Source organism: Sapajus apella, unplaced genomic scaffold (genome assembly GCF_009761245.1).
Source record: "Sapajus apella isolate SASKATOON/1434 unplaced genomic scaffold, GSC_monkey_1.0 scaffold23, whole genome shotgun sequence".
Classification (NCBI taxonomy): domain Eukaryota; kingdom Metazoa; phylum Chordata; class Mammalia; order Primates; family Cebidae; genus Sapajus; species Sapajus apella.
Genome location: NW_022436963.1, coordinates 8,402,133 through 8,423,039, shown reverse-complemented (window position 1 = coordinate 8,423,039; position 20,907 = coordinate 8,402,133). Strand labels below are relative to the sequence as shown.

General features: G+C 47.6%; 1 protein-coding gene across 2 annotated transcripts in view; it reads left to right on the top strand.

Moving 5' to 3' along the window:
- The first annotated feature begins 15,140 nt into the window (after window positions 1–15,140).
- The window catches only part of ARHGEF3 (Rho guanine nucleotide exchange factor 3), a 290,282-nt gene continuing 284,515 nt past the window's right edge, over window positions 15,141–20,907 (top strand). For both annotated transcript variants that reach the window (XM_032290250.1, XM_032290249.1), the window contains exons 1-3: window positions 15,141–15,151; window positions 16,778–16,783; window positions 19,962–20,054. In XM_032290250.1, coding sequence (XP_032146141.1) covers window positions 19,993–20,054 — 62 coding nt within the window. In that variant the 5' untranslated portion in view covers window positions 15,141–15,151; window positions 16,778–16,783; window positions 19,962–19,992. The remainder of the gene's footprint in view (window positions 15,152–16,777; window positions 16,784–19,961; window positions 20,055–20,907) is intronic.

Here is a 20,907-nt window from a genome sequence, read left to right as displayed (position 1 = left end):
ACGCCTGTAATCCCAGCATTTTGGGAGTCTGAGGCAGGTGGATCATGTAGTCAAGAGATCGAGACCATCTTGGCCAACATGGTGAAACCCTGTCCCTACTAAAAATACAAAAATTAGCTGGGCGTGGTGGTGCATGCCTGTAGTCTCAGCTACTCAGGAGGCTGAGGCAGGAGAATTGCTTGAACCTGGGAGGTGGAGGTTGCAGTAAGCCAAGATCATGCCACTGCACTGCAGCCTGGCAACAAAGCAAGACTGTCTCAAAAAAACAAAAAACAAACGAACGAAACTCTTTATCAGAAGACACTATTAAGAGAGTGAAAAGGCAAGCTGCAGTCAGGGAAAATATATTTGAAATACATATGTCCAACAAAGGATTTCTATCCAGCATATATAAAGAACTTCTATAAACCAATAAGAAATAGACAACACAATTTTATTTACAAAAAAAGTTTTTTTCAGATGGAGTCTTACTCTGTCCCCCAGGCTGTAATGCAGTCATATAATCTTGCCTCACTTCAACCTTCACCCTGCTAAACTCAGACAATCCTCCCACCTTGGTTTCCCAAGTAGCTGGGACCACAGGCATGCACAACCACACCCAGCTATTTATTTTTATTTATTTATTTATTTAATTTTTTGCAGAGACAGGGTTTCGCCATGCTGCCCAGGCTGGTCTCAAACTCCTGGGCTCAAGCAAGCCACCCACCTTGGCTTCCCAAAGTGCTGGGATTACAGGTGTGAGCCACTGTACCCACCTGACAATCAAATTTTAAAAGAATAAAATTGAGCAAGCATAGCACCAAAATGAATATCCAAGTGGCCACAAAAACATTTGGAAAGATGCTTAACTTCAGGAGTCACCAGATAAATGAAAAATTAACTACAATAAGATACTACTATGTACCCACCAGAAAGATTAAAATTAAAAAGACTCACAAAGTGTTGGTGAAGATATGGTGCACCTGGAACTCACATACACTGCTAGTGGGAGTATGAATTGGTACAACCATTTTGGAAAATTGTTTTGATAGCATCTACCCAAACTTAACAGATGCCTATCTATGCTGCAGCAATTCCACTCTTAGATATATACCCAAGAGAAGTGAATGCGTCTGAGCACCAAAAGGCTTGTACACAAATGTTGATAGCAGCTTTGTTCATAATTGTTTCCACTAAAAAGTGGAAACAATCCAAATGCCCATCAGTAACCAAATAAATAAGTAAATTTGGTATGACAGTGGAATACAGTCAGCAATGAGAAAGGCGGAACTACTACTGCATGCCACAACGTGGATAAAACTCCTAACACAGTGATGAGTGGAAGAAGCCACGGACAGAGAGTCCATACCATATGATTTTCCATTTATGTACATTTCCAACATAGGCAAATGAATCCATGCCACTAGAAGTCAAGATAGCAGTTACCTTTGGGTAGACAATTACCTGGGAAGGAACGTAAGGAAGCCTTCTTTCTAGGAGACAGGAAATGTTTTGTATGTTTTGATTTGGTTGCTGATCACATTGGGATATAAATATCTAAAAATGTTATTGAGTGGTACACTTAAGATTGATGCACTTTATGGATGTTGCAGACTACTTTATTGGTATTTATGTTGGGGGAAAAAAAGAATACATGGATGCTTTTCTAGAGCCCTTGGAAGAAAGTTGGGGAGATGAAAAAGCCAGAGGCAGGGCAGGCCATAGGGGAAGGCGGGGTGGAGGGCCGGGAAGAGGCAGGTGTTTTTCCTGCCGTGAAGCTCCTCCCTGCCCTCGCCTACCCGCGTGTCCTTCGGCGGGGAGTGCTAGCCATCACCTGTCCCTGGCAGAATCCTTATCTTGAAGAGAGCAGGCGCTTGAGGGGGAGGGTGGCCTTTCTTAATTCTGGTGCTGTTTAAGGAACGGGTGCATTTATCTGGTATTTGCTCTCCTTGGATTTCCCCGTATGGGAAACTGCCTGACAGACAGCTTTGCTTGAAGACAGGGATTAAATGGTGGTGGTGGATAGGGTGGAGGGGACCCAGTGAGGAGGGCAAATCTGCTTCTGTTTGCCTGGGCACATCATCTGCACCCACACCCTGGGCTGATCCTCAACAAATTAAAGCCTGTTTCTCTCAATGGCCCCGGGCAGCCCCATCAATCTGCTGGGGCAGATCTCCAAGCTGGATGGGTCGTGGTGCTCTATGGGTGGTTTGTGCTCTAGATGGTCTCTGACTCCCTGCTTGGGTGCTTCTGCTGGGTGTCTTTCTGCCAGGAGAAGGATGTGCCTCAATTCCAGGCCTGCATGCTGGCTGCCTTGGGACAGCCCATGTGCCCTGGTTGTGGATCTCCATGCAAGCATGTGGTGAATTTTATTTATGTCTCTGTGTCCTGCCATGTTCCATAAAAGCTTTAAGTCACTTTATCTAGAGAAGATGAGGAAAGGGTAGGGGTTAAGAGTGTCGGCCCTGGCCGGGTGCGGTGGCTCATGCCTGTCATTCCAGCACTTTGGAAGGCCGAAGTGGGTGGATCACTTGAGGTCAGGAATTCAAAGGCAGCCTGACCAACATGGTGAAACCCCATCTCTACTAAAAAACACAAAAATTATCCAGGCGAGGTGGTGAGTGCCTGTAATCCCAGCTACTCAGGAGGCTGAGACAGGAGAATTGCTTGAACCCGGGAGATGGAGGTTGCAGTGAGCCGAGATCACGCCACTGCGCTCCAGCCTGGGTAACAGAATGAGACTTGGTCTGGAAAAAAAAAAAAAAGACTGTAGGCTCTGGAGGCAGAATGCTTGAGTTCTCAGGCATGAGGTGGGACCAGCTAATGTATAGGCACTGCAGGAGGTGAGGGTGAGAGGCACAAGAACAAGGAGCAGCACTCTTAGGCAGTGTGTGCCTCGGTTTCTTTATTGGATAATGAATAATAAATTAGGGATAAATCTAGACAACAGGAGAATAGTAACAGTATCACCCTTTGGGTTGTTGTGTGTCTTTAGTGTGGTAATTACCATAAAGCACTTAGAAGAGTGCCTGGCATACAGTTGGCACTCAATAGATGTTCAGACATGTTGGTGGTAGTGGCGATGGTAAAGGGTGGGTTTTTGTTTTGTTTTTCTTTTTGTGGTGAACTCTCACTCTGTGGCCCAGGCTGGAGTGCAGTGGCGCGATCTTGGCTCAGTGCAACTTTGCCCCCCTAGTTCAAGTAATTCTCTGTCTCAGCCTCCCAGGTAGCTGGGATTACAGGTGCCCACCATCATGCCCAGCTAAATTTTCTTTTTTTTAAATTTTTTTCCTTTTTTTTTGTTTTATGCCTAACCAGTGTGCTAATAATTTTTCTGTTTTTAGTAGAGACGAGGTTTCACCGTGTTGGCCAGGCTGGTCTCAAACTCCTGACCTCAGGTGATCCACCCGCCTCAGCCTCCCAAAGTGCTGGGATGACAGGTGTGAGCCACCGCGCCTGGACTGATGAAGGATGTTTCGATGTGCTGGAAAAATAAAGTGCATCAGTGCCCATGGTGGGCCAATGAGCCAGTTTCTGCAAAGCACAAGAGCAGTACGTGCACATTTGAGGGCTCAGTAAATGTTCACTGGTGTTAGTGTTTTTAGTATTCCATCCTCTAACTCTTATCTGCAGTTACAAAATCAAGAAAACCACACTGTGTTTTTGTTTTTGTTTTTGAGATGGAGTTTCACTCTTGTTGTCCAGGCTGGAGTGCAATGGCGTGATCTCGGCTCACCACAATCTCCGCCTCCCAGGTTCAAGCAATTCTCCTGCCTCAGCCTCCCGAGTAGCTGGGACTATAGGCATGTGCCACTGTGCCCAGCTAATTTTGTATTTTTAGTAGAGACGGGGTTTCTTCATGTTGGTCAGGCTAGTCTTGAACTCCCCACCTCAGGTGATCTGCCCACCTCAAAGCACGACACTTTTTTAAATAAAAACAGTGTGGTTGGTGCAAACTCATTTAATGACTAAACCTGGCTTAATAGGAGATTACTCATGGTATGTAGCAGAAGTAGTTACACGTTCAGCTGTAGCAGTATTTATGTACCAGATTTTGGGGCGCTGTGCCTGGCCCCGCTGGGGTTTGACATGGCATCCTGTACATACTCCATATTCACTTTCTCAAATGCAGACAGATTATGAATTCTGAAACATCTCTAACTCCAAGGGTCGGAAAAGGGAATTGTGGACTTGTCTGCCATAATTCTTTCTCTGGATGGCCATTGAGGCCACTCCTTGCTTTTGCTAATAGGGAAGGTTGCTGCAGTGAGTATCCTTGGTAGAGTTGGATTTGCTGTGTCCAGAGGCATGCAGGTTTAAAACTTTTGTGGTTATCGATAGACTGCCTTTCAAAGAGATGAGCACAGCTCCGTCAATACTGTAAGGATGTGAAGTTGACAGTGTGACTCTCCGGCTTTCGCGAGTCTCCACAGCTGCCCACAGTTGTCCAGAGTTGTCCTCAGCTGTTCATGGCCCAGGGTTAAAACATCCTTGCTCCTTTCTGTGTTGTTCACAGCCTTCCCTGCCCAGTCTGGCCCCAGCCTGTCTGCCCAGCCTCTAACCATGGTGGCTTTCCCCCACCATTCTACTTGGATCTCAGACCACCTGTAGTATCCCTCAGTCAGTCAACAACCAACCCCCTAACTTATCCCCCTAATTCTCTTTCTCTCTTTTTCTTTCTCTCTCTCCCCCCACCTACCACCCACCCCACCCACCGCCACTGTGTGCCCTGGGTCTCAGCTGTAGGCAGCATAGAGCTATCCCTGCTCTGTGGCCTCGGTCTTTCAGGGTGGAAGAAGGAGACCCAACTTAGTTTTGATTTTCCTGAGAATAGAGAGTGAGAGGGAACAGCATTTAGGGGAGGGAACAACCTGTGGGAAGGCCCTGAGGCAAACTTGGGAGGAAGATTTGTGCTTTTAGAGTTGTGGGAAACCCTGATGGAGGTTTAAGCCAGGGAATGACTTGGCCAGTTTGGCTTGTATTTTCAATACTGCAGGTGGTAACGGAGAAGGTCTTAGCAGCCAGGTCTGACAGAAGGGAGTGGAGGGAGAAGGGTCGGGCCTTAGTTGCTGAATAGACCTAAGGGGTAAGATGAGAGAAGGGTCAAGGACACCTTGCAGGTCTCTAGATTCAAAGTCTAGGTGGATAGGGGTGTTCTGAGCCTGGGCCTCAGGAGGAGAGGGGCTGAGTAGAAAGAGCAAGTCCTCTGGCTGCCAGGGTTCAAATCCCAGCCCCTGCAGTTGTAGCTGCTAATCCCTGACCCTCACTGTCCTCATCTGTAAGATGGGGATTAACATAGTGCCCTTGCAGGGTCCTGTGAATGTGGACCATGCTGACGGCAGTGAAGGCGCTGCACACGGCGGGTGCCGGGCAGGGCGCGTCTTTCCCTTCTTGTGCTGAGGAGCCACCCTCGTTCCCCCAGATCTAGCTTCTCTGTTGGAACTGCCTTTCCAGCCATCGTAGTTTCTAATTTCTCCTCTTGTCAGGCTTTGCTTTTGTTTCCCCACTGGATCCTGAGCCCCTTGGAACGCCAATCCTAGGTAGTAGAGCCTAGACATCTGCATTTCTGAGCGATTCCCCAGGTGAACTCAGCTGCTTAGAACATTCTGCATCCCTGTAGGGCTGGAGCTGTGTCTTCTACAGCCAGACAAATATGCAACCCTGGAATGCATGAACCACTAACAACTGTATGGCCTCACATCTCCCGCAGATAAACCCAGCAGGCTGGACTGATCCAGTTTCCAGAGGAGCCCCGTGCTGGGCTGGCTGCCTCAGTCACTTGGGAGGGATTTTAATTTTATTTTATTCTTATTTATTTATTTATTTATTTATTGGAGTCAGGATCTCAGTCACCCAGGCTGGAGTGCAGGGGCACAATCATAGCCTACTGCAACCTCAGACCCCTGGGTTCAAGCAGTCCTCCCACCTCAGCCTCCTGAGTAGCTGAGACTACAGGCACGCATCAGCATGCCTGGCTAATGTTTTTTGTAGAGATGGGGTCTTGCCATGTTGCCCAGGCTGGTCTTGAACTTCTGGCCTGAAGTGATCCTCCCGCCTCAGCTTCCCAAAGTGTTGGGATTATAGGCATGGGCCACAGTGCCCAGCTCCTAGGAGGGATCTTTGAAGTTCAGATTGATAGTTTGGCATATGTTTGGCATGGCCTTGGCAAGTCTGTTTCAGAAGGTCTCAGCTGAGCAGAGCATGATTTTCTGCTTAAGTGATTCCACTCAGCCATGTCAGGACACCTGTAAGCTCTTAATGCTGTGTGTCCTGCTGGCTCTGACATCCTCGTCCTCAGCCACAGGCCCTGGCATGTCCTGCCATGCTGGGTGAGGTTGGTTTTCTTGGTGCCAGCTCACCAGGTGGGGTTTCTGGGTATTGGCAATGGCTGCTCCCCTCCCGCAGTTAGTAGGAGTTGAAGTGCCTGGGTTCTGAACTTGTGTGTCTCTGCTGCCACCAGTAATTACACAAGGTCAAGTATCTTTATCATAGCCAAAATTCTAACAGTGTGAGGGCCTGTGTCTCCAATTTGCTTTGGTTTGTGGTCTCATTCTCCCAGCCAGCTTTAAGGAGTGGGGGCCGTGGGGAGAGAGTGCAGGGCTCAAGTGCAGGGCTTTGCCTCTGGAAGCATCTGCCCATTTCCATTGTCTGCCTCTCCTTGGACACAGACGAATGATTATAACCAAATGGAGGGGTTCCTTCACCCTATCTTTCTGCTTCCTGCACATTTCCGGATGGCTTTTTGTAGAAGCTGTGGTCTTGCCCTTGATGTGCAAAGCTGTTGGGTGAGAGAGGTCTCATCATGCTAGAAGAAGTGCCTCCCCAGTTAATTCTCTTCCTCCCAAGCAGTGAGTGAAGTTGCAGCAGCTGGCGGAATGGAAATTGTTGGTGGACATGTGACTTGGCTGGCTGAGCTCCCTAATGCTCATTTCTCATTGTCATTTCTCGTGTGCACTGTGGGCGTGTGTCTCTTAGGCAAGAGGATTGGGACCGGGAATCCTGGAGAGATCTCACAAAGCAGATCCAGAACTTGGTGTCTGGAGCTAGGGCGGGGTGGTGCTGGTGCTGGATGGAGTGGGAGGGAAGGCTGGATGCTCTGAAGGCCTGCGTGTGTCTTGCCCAGCAGGAAGGGGCTGAAGTGTGCAAAGGCTCATCTAAGGGTTACTATCAGTCAGGTCACTTTCTTTGTGACTGTGGCTGAGCTTTACTGCCTCTGGAGATCCACATGCCTGTACAGTCTTGCCTTCTGGGTGGGTCTGGAATTGCTCCTCGTGGATATTTTAGTAATCTCTGGATGTATCTTTCTCCCACTTCTTCTCACCCTCCTGTTTGCTCAGCACCCCAGCTCTGGAAGCCTTCAGATTCTATCTCCTGCTCCTTTAACCCAGCTGCCCTGGGTTCCCTTCATTCCAACAGAGGTCTCCTCTCTTACACCAAGCTCCCAAAATCCCAGCATTGAATATAACACTGACTCTGAAACGTGCCATTGGGGGATCTCCAACAGGCTTTTTAACTTCTCCAAGAGACCCTCTGCTTTCCCATCTTTTTTGGTTTGTTTTTATAAAGGGGGACGGGACACTAGCCTTTGCATGGCACTGTGCTGGGCTCTTTTCTGGGACTGCTTCATTGGATCTCTATAATAGCCCTATGAGGTGGACACCATTACCACCCCTGCTTTCCAGTTGGGGAAACTGAGGCATAGAGAAGTCCTTTCCGAGATCTCATAGCTGCTAAGTAGCAGAGGTCGAATGAATTAAAGTCCCAATAGTTTCACTTTGTTGTTTTTGTTTTTGAGACAAAGTGTTGTGGTTTGTTTTGTTTTGTTTTGTTTTGAGATGGAGTCTCACTCTGTCATCCAGGCTGAAGCTCACTGGCACGATCTCAGCTCACTGTAACCTCCGCCTCCCGGGTTCAAGTGATTCTCCTGCCTCAGGCTCCTGAGTAGCTGGGATTACAGGCACATGCCACCATGCCCAGCTAATTTTTTGTATTTTTAGTAGAGACAGGGTTTCACCATGTTGGCCAGACTGGTCTTGAACTCCTGACCTCAGGTGATCCTCCCACCTTGGCCTCCCAAAGTGCTGATATTACAGGCATGAGTCACTGTGCCAGGCCTCAGTAGTCTAATTTTGGAACCCAAGACTTCCATTTGTTCTCTCTGTTGTAAATGTTTTTACAATATAGATGTTTTAATAGCTTATGTAAAATCTTGTCATTGTGTAATTATGGTATTATGGAATCGCAGTTCTCTTGCATCTAGTTTATGCAAACAAAACTAGAATCTCTTAGAAAAAAAAAAGAGAAAAACAACTGTTTAATCTCACTGTTCCACTTAATGAGTGTGTGTTCTGAAGGATGCAGGAGATTGGGGGTGGTGAATCTGCTGGCCTCCCTATATGGGCCCCACATCCTGAGTGCTTCAACCAGGGCAGCTCTGCGTGTGAGTCTGGAGGTTAGAGGTCCATGTTTTCCTTTGGTTCTGACTACCGACTTTACCTGCAGTGCAGCTGAACACGGTCACCTGCTCTAGCACTGTGGGAGAACCGAGTTGGGTTCCTCCGGGGAGGGTGAACGGCTCTCTAAGATGCATCTTCCCGAGAGGTTTACCAGGGGAATTTTGAACTCTGCAGGATTTTCCTACTTGCTTTAGAATTTTCCCTCCAGTGTCAGAAGGCTGAGTTTGGTCCTCCCCTGTGCAGGGTCGTTCTCAGCTGACATTTGGATCAGAGCACAGAGATGGAGCTACGACTGAGCCAGAGAGTTTTGTTTTGTAGGGGAGCTGGGCTGCATATTTACTCAGGTGCCAGAACCTATGAGATATTGGAAGTTTGGGAGGTCTGGACCCAGGAGTCAGACAGACCCAGCTGTTCAAGCCCTATCGTCCAGTTCTGGCTGCTGGACCTTGGCCAGGCTGCTTAAAGCTGTAGTTTATTTCCTTCTCTAAGATGTGGATAACAATGTGTGATTTTGCAGGTGGAGAACAGGTCCTTGATAAATCTTGGTCATCTGTGCCCCTTAATTAGAGCCTCATAGATTTCAGTGAATTGTAAATTGTCTCTAAGTGGCCAGCTAGGTATAATTTCATACAGCATTATTTAGAATTGGGCTTCTAACTAGCCGGGTACAGTGGTGTACACCTGTAGTCCCAGCTACTCAGGAGGCTGAGGCAGGAGAATATCTTGAATCCGGGAGGTGGGGGTTGCAGTGAGCCAAGATTGCACCACTGCACTCCAGCCTGGGCGACAGAGGGAGACTCCGTCTCCAACAAACAAACAAAAAACCAGAATTGGGCTTCTAAGAGAGCTCACCTTATTTTTTCTGCATTTTGAAGCACTCTGGGCACGAGGTGGGCTATAGTTAAGCATTCGATCTTGTAAGTTATGAATGATAAGGAGACAAACCAGACTTGGAGCTGAGTTAGTGAGTGTGATGCGTGTTGATTCTATGAAGCTCATTTAAACAAATGCCCTGGTTGGTGAAGGATCAGGTCAGAAAACCTTTCCCTGCCTAAGGGATCCAGTTTTAACCTCAATTAGAAAAACTGGCACCAGACCATTTTTAGGGCCATTTTGCATGTCTCCCGTTTCCCTTTGGGAACCTCTGTTTGGGGGAAGGTCCTTGGTTTTTTTGCTTCTGCCCTGGTTCTGCCACTCACTAGCTCTGTGGGCAAGTCTGTGCTTTCTGTGCCTTGGTTTCCTCTTCTGTGAGGAGATAGGAGTTCCTTACAACATTGCTGAGTGGGTTGAGCATTTGAAGCCCTCCGCAGGGTGCCTGTATGAAAAGGCTTCCATTGCCATTGCTTGTGGTGAGGAGGAGGAGGACAATGATGACAGTGTGACATAGACGACCCATTGCTGTGTCCATGTCTATCATACCCAGGGAGCAGAAAATCGGGGGGACCCCAGGCTGGCTCTGACCACTGTTCCCTCGTACCTTTGGGTCCTCTGTGAATCCATAAGCGTGTTCTCTGTCCACCAACAAAAACATACCGAGTGTCCACTAAAGACATTACGGAAGAGACCCAGAGAGAGACAGGCTGACGGTAGTAGGTCTTTTGTTGTTGTTGAGATGGAGTTTTGCTCTTGTTGCCCAGGCTGAAGAAACATACTGAGTGTTCACTAAAGACGTTACTGAAGAGACCCAGAGAGAGACATCCTCAGAGAGAGACATGCTGATGGTGTTGGTTTTTTTTTTTTTTTGAGTCAGAGTTTTGCTCTCTTCACCCAGGCTGGAGTGCAGTGGCATGATCTCCGCTCACCGCAACCTCCACCTCCTAGGTTCAAGCAATTCTCTTGCCTCAGCCTTTTGAGTAGCTAGGATTACAGGTGCCCACCACCACACCCAGCTAATTTTGGTATTTTTATTAGAGACGGGGTTTCACCATGTTGGCCAGGCTGGTCTCGATCTCCTGACCTCAGGTGATCCTGCCTCAGCCTCCCAAAGTGCTGGGATTACAGGCATGAGCCACTGTGCCCGGCCAATAGTTTTTTTTTTTTTTTTTTGGAAGGGGAGTTAACCTTTGTTTCCCAGGCTGGTGTGCAATGGCGCGATCTCAGCTCACCGCAACCTCCGCCTCCCGGGTTCAGGCAATTCTCCTGCCCCAGCCTCCTGAGTAGCTGGGATTACAGGCACGCGCCACCATGCCCAACTAATTTTTTGTATTTTTAGTGGAGACGGGGATTCACCATGTTGACCAGGATGGTCTCGATCTCTTGACCTCGTGATCCACCCGCCTTGGCCTCCCACAGTGCTGGGATTACAGGCTTGAGCCACCGCGCCCGGCCGCCGGCCAATAGTTTTATATAACGCAAGGTTTTAAAACATTTTTTTCATTGGAACTACTTGACAGTATAAGAACTCCTACAAGAACCCTAGCATGTAAATCACATAAAAGATGAGCTGCCCTGGTTGAAACTGGAACACCTTTTGGCCTAAGCACAGGCACCCTGGAACCAGGCAGGGGTTGACCGCTCATGGTATCCCCACCAAGCCACCTATTCTGGGATCTGGATCTGATTTCCCACTGGGAAGACTGGAGACGTGTGATGTGACCCTGAGGACTGACTAACCTTCTCCCCAAACCTCCCCAAATGAGCTGTGATGGAGACCATGCCCACAGCACCAGCCTGCACATAGGCAGTGAACACTGGAGCTGGTAATTAAGCCGCAAGGAGAGCCAGGCGCCGAACCTGTAGGCTGCCTAGTGGGAGTGGAGCTGAAAATACTTGTTGGAGCAAGTACGATCCTGTCATTAACCTGTTGCATCCATTTCCCACTGTGGTATCTTGACACTGTGTTTGGAATACAAGTTCTTGTGTCCCCGGCATGCATCTTCCTTTGGGGGATAGTGACTTATGGACTTGGGTGGGTACTGTGCAGTTTTGCCTCTTGATGCCTTCTTTCTCTGTGATTCTGGGATGGTCATCCCCCCATGTGGATGACTTTATTCAGCTGGTGGTGATGCCTCCATGGTGTGGGTGTCCTGATTCCACAGCAGGTTCATATCATCTTTCATTAGAGTGGAAGAGTACACAGTTCACTGAATGTGTTCATTCAACAAGTACCGCGTTTGTCAGTGTGCTCAGTTAGGGTGCCACACAGCCTGGTGCAGCTGGGGAGACATGTGTATACCTTGGTGGGACTGGGTGAAGGAGGAGTGTGGCAGGAGCACTAAGGAGGTGCCAAAGCCCATTTTCAGGACACTCTGGGAAAAACCAAGGGGATGATGTGAGTGGTGGAGCTCACAGAATGTCTCTCAGAGGATGGTCATGAGACCTCACTTCCAAATTCTTGCCCCAACAATCTACCGTAACCTCCACAGTGTTTGATGTCCAGGAATGATAGAGTAGAAATGCAAATAGAAATAGGTAACACTAACCATTAAGTACGTCTTCTTGGCTAAACACTGAACATGGATGATCTCGTTTCATGCAGGGGTGTACAGCCTGCTGTGATGACATCCCGCGCTGTCCCAGCCCTCCTAATACTTTCAGTCACCGTCCTCCTCACTCCTGTAATCCCCCTCTCCTCCTTGCTAATTACTCATGCTGTGCTCTTTATCCAGAGCAGCCCTGGCATGTTGGCCTGGTAGGCTTTTATTCACCCTTCAATACTCAGCCCAGGCATCACCTCCTCTGAGAAGCCTTCCATGATATGCTCAGGCTGACTTGGTGCTCTTCCTCTTACAACTGTATATCTCTATCCCATCATTACAGATTTATCACATTGTACCGTAATGGTCGGAGTTTGGTTTTTTTTTTTAAAAAAAACTTTGAAACAATTTTAGTAATCCTAACATATATAAACACTTTTGTTGGTGGTGTTCTTGTAAAAATGCTAGTGGTACAGATGTAACCGAAGCCTGTCTTAGTCTCCACCAGTCCCACATCCTACTACAGCGACAGACACTTAAAAATAACTTTGAGGTTGTGTTTTCTAAACTTTAAAAAATATATTTATGTACGTACAGTGTTGTGCTGGGACATGTTTAGCAGTCAACTCATGGGGATGGGTTGGAGAGTGGGGAGCCACGATTTGCGGCATTTTCTGATTTCCATGGTGTAAAACTCCCACCGTGGCCAACAAACTCTGACATGACTGAACAGAGTTGGAAAGAGATGTCCACCATTGGCTTTCTCAAGCTGGTGTGCGCTGGCCGTCATCCACCACTGCTTCCTATAGCTGAAGTCTAGAAATATGTGGGGTTTTTCTTTTACTAGAAACATCATTAGACTTTAGGTTCTGTTCTTGCTTTTTTCCTCTAATGTTGAGTTGAGCTGTGTTTTCCATGCTAGTGCATCTGGACCTGCTTTGTTGTTTTAGCTATTGCATATTCTATACCAAGCAGTCATTATTTCTCCAGTGCCTTATGATGGACAGTTTGGTTGTTTTTCTCAGGGTGTGTCTCCTCATAGTAGTCTTCATGCTCCTGGGGCATAGGAACTTTTCATTTGTATCCATGTAGATGCTTCAAGACCATGCGTGGGAGGACTGAGGGTGATAGTGATGCTTGGAAACAATGCCAAGCTGGCACAGATGTTCTGCTGTGTCCGCACTGGCCAGAGCACTGTTTGGTAACTGACCTAATGGCTCGGCTGCCGTGTCATTATCTCTGGTTCAGTTTAGTGGCCACATCGGCCCTCGGGGGCGGTGGCCTTGTTGTTAGCCAAGGACCCTGGGTCATGTTTCTTGGCCACTGGGGAAGTGAGGTCATCTGGGGCAGGTGGCTTGGGACCTCGTGGTCCCAGCCTGAGTCCTCCAACTAGTCTTTAGTTCTGACATTGGCTATGGCCCTGAAATTGGCAGACAGCAAGAAAAAATGTATCCAGCTCTCTCCCTGCTCAGATAAAGCCTGGAGGACAACTCCAACTGTTGTTTGCTGATAAAAGTTTATAAAGCTGTGAGTGCCAAGCATGAGGCAGGGCAAGGAGCACCCAGAGCTTTTGTAAATTTCCCTGGAGGTCATGACCTCTTTTGAGATCTGAAGATGAAAACATCTCATTTGATGGAGTCTTGAATTTGTTGTTTGTGCACTTATGAAGACTTTTAGTATATATGTATTTTGGTTATCAAGTAGGTGAAAGTGTTTATTAAGCACCAACTGTATGCCTAACACCCCATTAGGGTGGAGTTGTTATGGAAGCAGAGTGGGGTCTGGCTTAAGAGCATGGGCTTTGGAATCAGATTGTGTGGGTTCAAGTCCCTCCCCTACCAAGATACACTTTGGGATCTTGAACAAGTTAATTAACCGTTCTGTGCCTCAGTTTCCTACTGTTCAACAGAGGGATTGTGATAGCGTCCGCTTCACAGGGTGGAGGAAGAGGAAACGAGATCATGCACGAGGAGCCCCGAGTCTGACGCATATAAGGCGCTCAGTGAAGGCTGTTGTTAGTAGTAGTAGTTATTAGTCATTAGTACTAGAAGTTCACATGCAATCAGAACTAGGAACAGAATGGAATGTGCAAGACCTTGAGATGTTCTGCTCTTGAGACATTTGTGGTTTGTTGTGGGAGATGAGACTAGGCATTTGGTCCTATTCACAATCAGTATGTGATAGTCAAAATGAAGTCCAAATGATGTGGTTTTTATTTCAAGTTCTTTAGAAGTTGGTGGGGAGTGGGGAGCTCCTGGGAGGAGATGGGGCTCATAGATGGGTTCGCTGTATGTGAGAGGTAGGTAAAGGAGTGAAGGAGAGACAGAGGAGGGCACTGTGCAGCAGGTGTCAGTTGCTGATCAGTTCCAGGTCAGTCTGGTGGGCAGTGGTTGGCAGGGTGGTGGGTATGGCGGAGGTCAGCTGGGGCCTGCTTCATTCAGAGGTGAAAGAACACAGGCCTGTGGAGTGGAAATGGGAGGAAGCAGGCAGAGCCATTTCTTAAAGCCTCTTACTGAAGCACAGCATACCCGCAGAGAAGGGCACAGGCCATAACCATCTAGCTTGATGGGTTTTCACAAATGGATTAAGAAAGAGTACTTTGCCCGTCATCCCTCTTCCAGCCACCACTCCCCCACTAGAACTGCTGTCCTAACTCCTGATAGCCTGGGATGGTTTTACTTGTTTTAGTTCTTTCTGAAGACAGACTTGGACAAGACACACTCTTGTGTTTGGCATCTTTAGCTCAGCGTCATTTTCTGAGTGTCTTTCTTGTTGCTGCATGTGCTGCATGTGGTTGTAGGTCATCCATTCTCATTGCTGGGAATCACCATCATTGATTTCATTAATTCTACTGTTGATGAGCATTTGGGTAACTTTCAATTTGGGGCTTGTGGTAGGTAACATAATGGCCCTCCCAAAAGATGTTTCTGATCTAATCCCTGGTCACAGGTACTATTTGGCAGTAATACCTGGGACTGTGTTACCTTACGTGGCATAAGGGACTTTGCAGATGTGATGACTTTAAGGATCTTTTTTTTTTTTTTTGAGACGGAGTCTTGCTCTGTCGCCCAGGCTGGGGTGCAGTACTGCGATCTCAGCTAAATACAGCCTCTGCTTCCCGGGTTCAAATAATTCTCCTGCCCCAGCCTCCTGAGTAGCTAGGACTACAGGTGCAGTGTGTGCCACTACACCCAGCTAATTTTTTGTATTTTTAGTAGAGACAGGGTTTCACCATGTTAGCCAGGATGGTCTTGATCTACTGACCTTGTGATCCGCCTGCCTCAGCCTCCCAGTGCTGGGGTTACAGGCGTGAGCCACCACACCCCACCCCAACTTTAAGGATCTTGACATGGGCAGATTATCCTGCAGGGACCAGTGCAGTCACAAGGATTCTTATAGGAGGGCAGCAGGAGGGTCTGGTTCAGAGAATGAGATGTGGTGATTAAAGCAGAGGCAGGAGAAGGGAGAGATTTGAAGATACCATTGCTGGCTCTGAAAACAAGGGAAAAAGCCACAAGCCGAGGAAGGCAAAGTGACCTCTAGAAGCTGGAAAAGGCAAAAGAAGAGTCTCCTCTAGAGCCTCCAGAAGGAATGCGGTCCCGCAAGCCCACCTAGACCCATTTCTGACCCGCATTGCTGTGAGAGGACACACTTGCACTGTTTTAAGTCACTAAGCGTGTGGTGATTTGTTACAGCAGCAATAAGAGACCAATGCAGGGGAGTTACGCATGCTGCTACTGAGGACATTCTAGAACATGTCTCTTGGTGCACGTGTATACCTAGGAGCAAATGCAGGTTGACTGGACATTGTCACAGTCTTCCAAGATGGTGGGACCAATTTATGTTCCCAGCAGCAGCAGTATGAGAGTTCTGGTTCCTTCACATTCTCACCAACACTTGGTGCCTCCTGGGAAGAGATATTTTTATTTATTTATTTTTTTAAAAATTTTATTTATTTATTTTTATTTATTTTTTATTTTTTGAGACGAAGTTTCACTCATGTTACCCAGGCTGGAGTGCAATGGCGCGATCTCGGCTCACCGCAACCTCCGCCTCCTGGGTTCAGGCAATTCTCCTGCCTCAGCCTCCTGAGTAGCTGGGATTACAGGCACGCACCACCATGCCCAGCTAATTTTTTGTGTTTTTAGTAGCGACGGGGTTTCACCATGTTGACCAGGATGGTCTCGATCTCTTGACCTCGTGATCCACCCGCCTTGGCCTCCCAAAGTGCTGGGATTACAGGCTTGAGCCACCGCGCCCGGCCGGGAAGAGAGATTTTTAAATGAAGAATTAACAGGACTTGCTGTCCAGTGGACGTGGTTGTACCTTGCAGGAGGTTGATGCAGGAGGTATCAGCAAATATCAGTGAGTGCCGATCCAGCCAGCTGAGGAAAGGAATGAGGAAAGCAGGAGGGTCTCGTTCAGAGAATGAGAGGTGGTGATTAAAGCAGAGGTGGGGAAGGCAGAGTAGCTGTGCCAGAGCTTTTAGCTAGGGAGAACTGGAGTTCCTCTTCCATGCAGGTGACTGGGATGGGAAATACTGATCAACTTTAGATGAACACAGAACTTTCCACCTGAAGAGTCACAACAGTGCTTATCTCACCTTTATAACTTTATGACTAACCAAGGCATGTGGTGGGTATTGTGTGGTGGGGAAAAAGCCCATGTCGTTCATCAGCTGTCATTTAAGTGCTGCGACTGTAAGCAAGTCACACCCTCTGAGATATCTGGTTTTGCCATCTGTAAAGTGGGTATAATCTTGGCTTTTCTGCAGGGCTCTGGGCAGATGAGAGGAGGTCTGTGTGAGAGTCCTGAACTTACTGCCTATAAATAGAAGGCACTGAGTCAGCAGTGGCTGTAGTCATTACCAGCAGTGGTATGGGTCTGAGGCGGTGGCTGATGCCTGTAATCCCACCACTTTGGTAGGCTGAGGTGCAAGAATTGCTTGAGGCCAGGAATTGGAGACCAGCCTGGGCAACATAGCGAGACCTTGTCTCTACAAAAAATAAAAAAGTGAGCCAGATGTGGTAGTGTGCACCTGTAGTTCCAGCTAACATGGAGGCTAAGGCAGGAGGATCACTTAAGCCCAGGAGTTCGAGGCTGTAGTGAACTGTGATTACACCACTGCACTGCAGCCTGGGCAACAGTAAGACTCGGTCTTAAAAACAAACAAAGCAATGGTATAAAACCTCCTGGGGTTTAGAGTGTTCCTGGGGCTGAACACTCAGCCTTGAGAGGGGTCTGAGAGTATTACTTCTTGATTGACATCCAGGGCAGATGAGGTTAGGCTTACGATCAACCCCACACCCCCCAGGGCCTCGTTGAGACACTATTCCCTACACCATTCCTGAAATCTCTTTAGAAATGTTTTGTTTACTCATTCATTTGTTCATTCATTCAACCACCACGGAGCTTTCCTATGCATGTTGTACACAGTCAGGAGGAACGCAGACTCCCGGGCCGAATGCCTGGGGTTCTAGTCTCAGCTTTATTATTTGCTACCTATGTGGCCTTTGCTAAGTCTTAACTTCTTTGTGCCCAGTTTTCTGATTCAAGTGAGGTAGTTACAGTCCCTGCCTCTTAGGGCTGGTGTGAGAATTTGATGCAACAATCCATGTCAGTGTCAGTGTCAGGCCCTCAGGCATCCCTCAGTGCTGGGGCACAGAGACCACTGTCTCCAGTCCCTGCCCCTAGCCACGGAGCCACGACTGAAGGGTGATGGTTTATTGGTGCCTGTCTACAGAATATTGGAAAGGAAAAACCTAAACCTCTGATGTGGAACTAGCCAGTGGGCCCTCAAAGGCAGGCTGTGACCCCTCATGACTCCTTGGGAAATGTGGCTTTCAGAAGAGCCCTGTGGTTGGCTCATTTTGGAATGTGGGTGTAAAGTCCCTTGCAGCAGTTACATGCTGCAGAGGAGCTTGGGACACTGAACACACTCGGCTTCCAGGCCGAAATGAGGTAGGTTGAGGTGTTCACAGCTGCAGAAATGACCCACGTATGGGCTGCTCAATTTCTCTTTACCCTGTTGTGGGGGCAATGCATTGGCAACTCCAGGGCTCTGAACTCAAGTCCCACCACCCTTCCATCTCTCCATCCGGGATCCACATCTTCACTCTCACCCTATCCTGGGCCCCTCCATAATGCACACGTCTCCGCTGATGAAGTTAGCTCTGATGGAAGCCAGAGCAGCGGCCTCCGACAGGGATCCAGATGCTAAAAATGTCTGATGGTTGTCCTCTTTGCAAGTTAAAGACCAGCATTGGAAGCAGTGGTTGGGGACTCTCCCGCACACTGACTGTCTAATGCCTTGGAGTACAAGGGTCCCAGGTATGTGGTCCTGCTCCCCTAGATCGGATAATTTATTTAAATGATGCTTTAATCTGGGAGAAAGCCAGGCCTGTGGAAGGGCAGATGGAGGGGGCTGTGCTGGAGATGTGGCCGTGCAGGCCTGTGATTCTCAGCAGTCGAAGCAGCGGATGCAGCGGTGCTGGACCATTCAGCCAGCACCAGCTTAGAAGAGCATGGGTGGTCCAAATTATCCTGATCTCCCTGCCTGGGAGCTGACAAGCTGGAGACCAACACACTATCCCCCACTATGATCTGCACAACCAGTTCTACAATTGAAACTGATGGCTGTTTCTTTGGTTACCAAATGAAGTAGCAGGTTTGTGTTTGGGGCCATGTGGTACAAAGAATATCTATTTTTTGATGCTCAAACCACACGCAGAGTGGTGAGGAATGCAGTGCCCAAGACTGAAGAAGGATCTCAGAGTTATCGCTCAGACTCATCCTGGAGCTGGTGTTCAGGAGGCGGAATAGTGGGAGGAATTCTCCACGCCACTGGAACATTCTCTTGTGCACGCTGCCTGTCTCTCTCCCTGTCTCACTCCTTGCCTCTGTTGCTCCTAAGCACACCTGCTTGAATACTTACTTCAACTTGGGTGTCATGCATCCGAATAGTATTTTATCATTCCAAGTGGTCATTTTGTGACATGACACTCACAGCTCATACTTATAGAGGCCCTCTCCATTCAATGTGTTCTTCATTCTGTGTCCAGTGCCTTGCTCTTGAGAGTCTTTGCACTGGAAGACATTACCTGCTTATTAACATCCCCTCATTCATTAAGTACTGATTGGGTACTTACTATGCACCAGGCCCTCATGAAGCTGCATGTAGTTTCACTAAAATTATGGCCAAAAAGAGTTTGGTCTCACCCGTCTCTACATATATAGCATGTGCCAAGCTCCAAATAACCAAACCCACCCGCAGAAGGACTCCAGTGAAGATATTGAATCATATTCCCAGCTGGGATGACAGTTCACTAGCCATAAAAATAGAGCCCACAAAACAATGACTTAAAGAACAAAAAAATTTCTCTGTAAGGTAATAGTTCTAAGGTGACGGGGTGGCTGTGCTAGATGCAGTCACAGGCCCAGGTGGCTTCTCTCTTTTTGCTTTGGCATTCCAAATGCATTGTCATCATCACATGGACAGAGCTGGGTTCCAGCCAGTGGGAAGGGTGCTCATATCCTAAGATCTAGACTGAGAAGTGGCACACATCACTTCTCATGTTCCCTTGGGAACCCAGACATCTGGCTATATCTGCCTGCAAGGATGTTTGGAAAATGTGATACCTGGCTGGGCCCGGTGGTTCTTGCCTGTAATCCCAGCACTTTGGGAGGCTGAGGTGGGTGGATAATCTGAGGTCAGAAGTTCAAGACCAGCCTAGCCAACATGGTCAAACCCCATCTCTACTAAAAATACAAAAATCAGCTGGGCATGGTGATGCACACCTGTGATCCCAGCTATTCAGGAGGCTGACGCAAAGGAATCACTTGAACCCAGGAGGCAGAGGTTACAGTGAGCTGAGATGGCATCGCCTCACTCCAGCCTGGGTGACAGAGTGAGACTCTGTCTCCAAAAAAAAAAAAAGAAAGAAAATGTGGTACCTGATAAAACTTCAATAATTATGGAAGAAGGAAAGATTGGATTTTGGTGGACACTGGGTAACCCTCGATATGTTCCCCTTGTATCTAATGCAGCTCTTTGTGTGTTTACAACATACATGTACCCAGATGATAAATGTTGGTTGTTTTGCTTTTTAAGAAAGGAGACCTGAGCCTGCCATACTGAGTCTATGGACAGTTCCACAGCAATGAATCAATGCATCTATAGAGGAATGGAAGAAAACAAGGAAAGGTAAAAATAATTAAATAACTTAAATAATTAAAAATTTTAAAATTTTTGCATGCAACAATTGAATGCAACAGAGGGCTTCCTTTAAGCCTACATAAATCTTCGGAGGCCATCAAGAATTTGGAGATAGTGCTAGGCATGGTGTCTCATGCCTGTAATCCCAGAACTTTGGGAGTTCATCTGCTCTGCTGAGATGAGAGAAGACCACTTGAACCCAGGAGTTCAAGACCAGTCTGGGTAATGTAGTGAGACCTCATCTCTACTTAAAAAAAAAAAAAATTAGCCAGGCATGGTGATGTGTGCCTGTAGTCCCAGCTACTTGGAAGACTGAGGTGGGAGGATTGTTTGAGCCCGGGAGGTTGAGGTTGCAGTGAGCCATGATCACACCATTATACTCTAGCCTGGGTGACAGAGTGAGGAATGCCATTTTTCAGTGTGAGAGGATTTTTCATATTCAGTATGCTGGGATTACAGGCGCCTGCCACCACACCTGGCTAATTTTTGTATTTTTCGTAGAGTTGGGGTTTCACCATGTTGGCCAGGCTGGTTTCGAACTCTTGACCTCAGGTGATCTACCCACCTCAGCCTCTCAAAGTGTTAGGATTACAGGTGTGAGCCACCAGGCCCGGCCTAAAATTAATTTTATTTAGAAATAAGTAGATACCTTTTCCTTGCTAAAAATACAGATGAAATCCCCATTGACTCTTATTTTCGTTCCCAGCTCCTACCTCAACCCCTGTCCTTCCCAGAAGTAACCACTGGGGTCTACTTTGTACATTTCTTTCTATAACTTTGTTCATTTCCTTCCATAACTTTGTTAGTTATCTAGATACATAGAACAAAAATCACTCCTTCC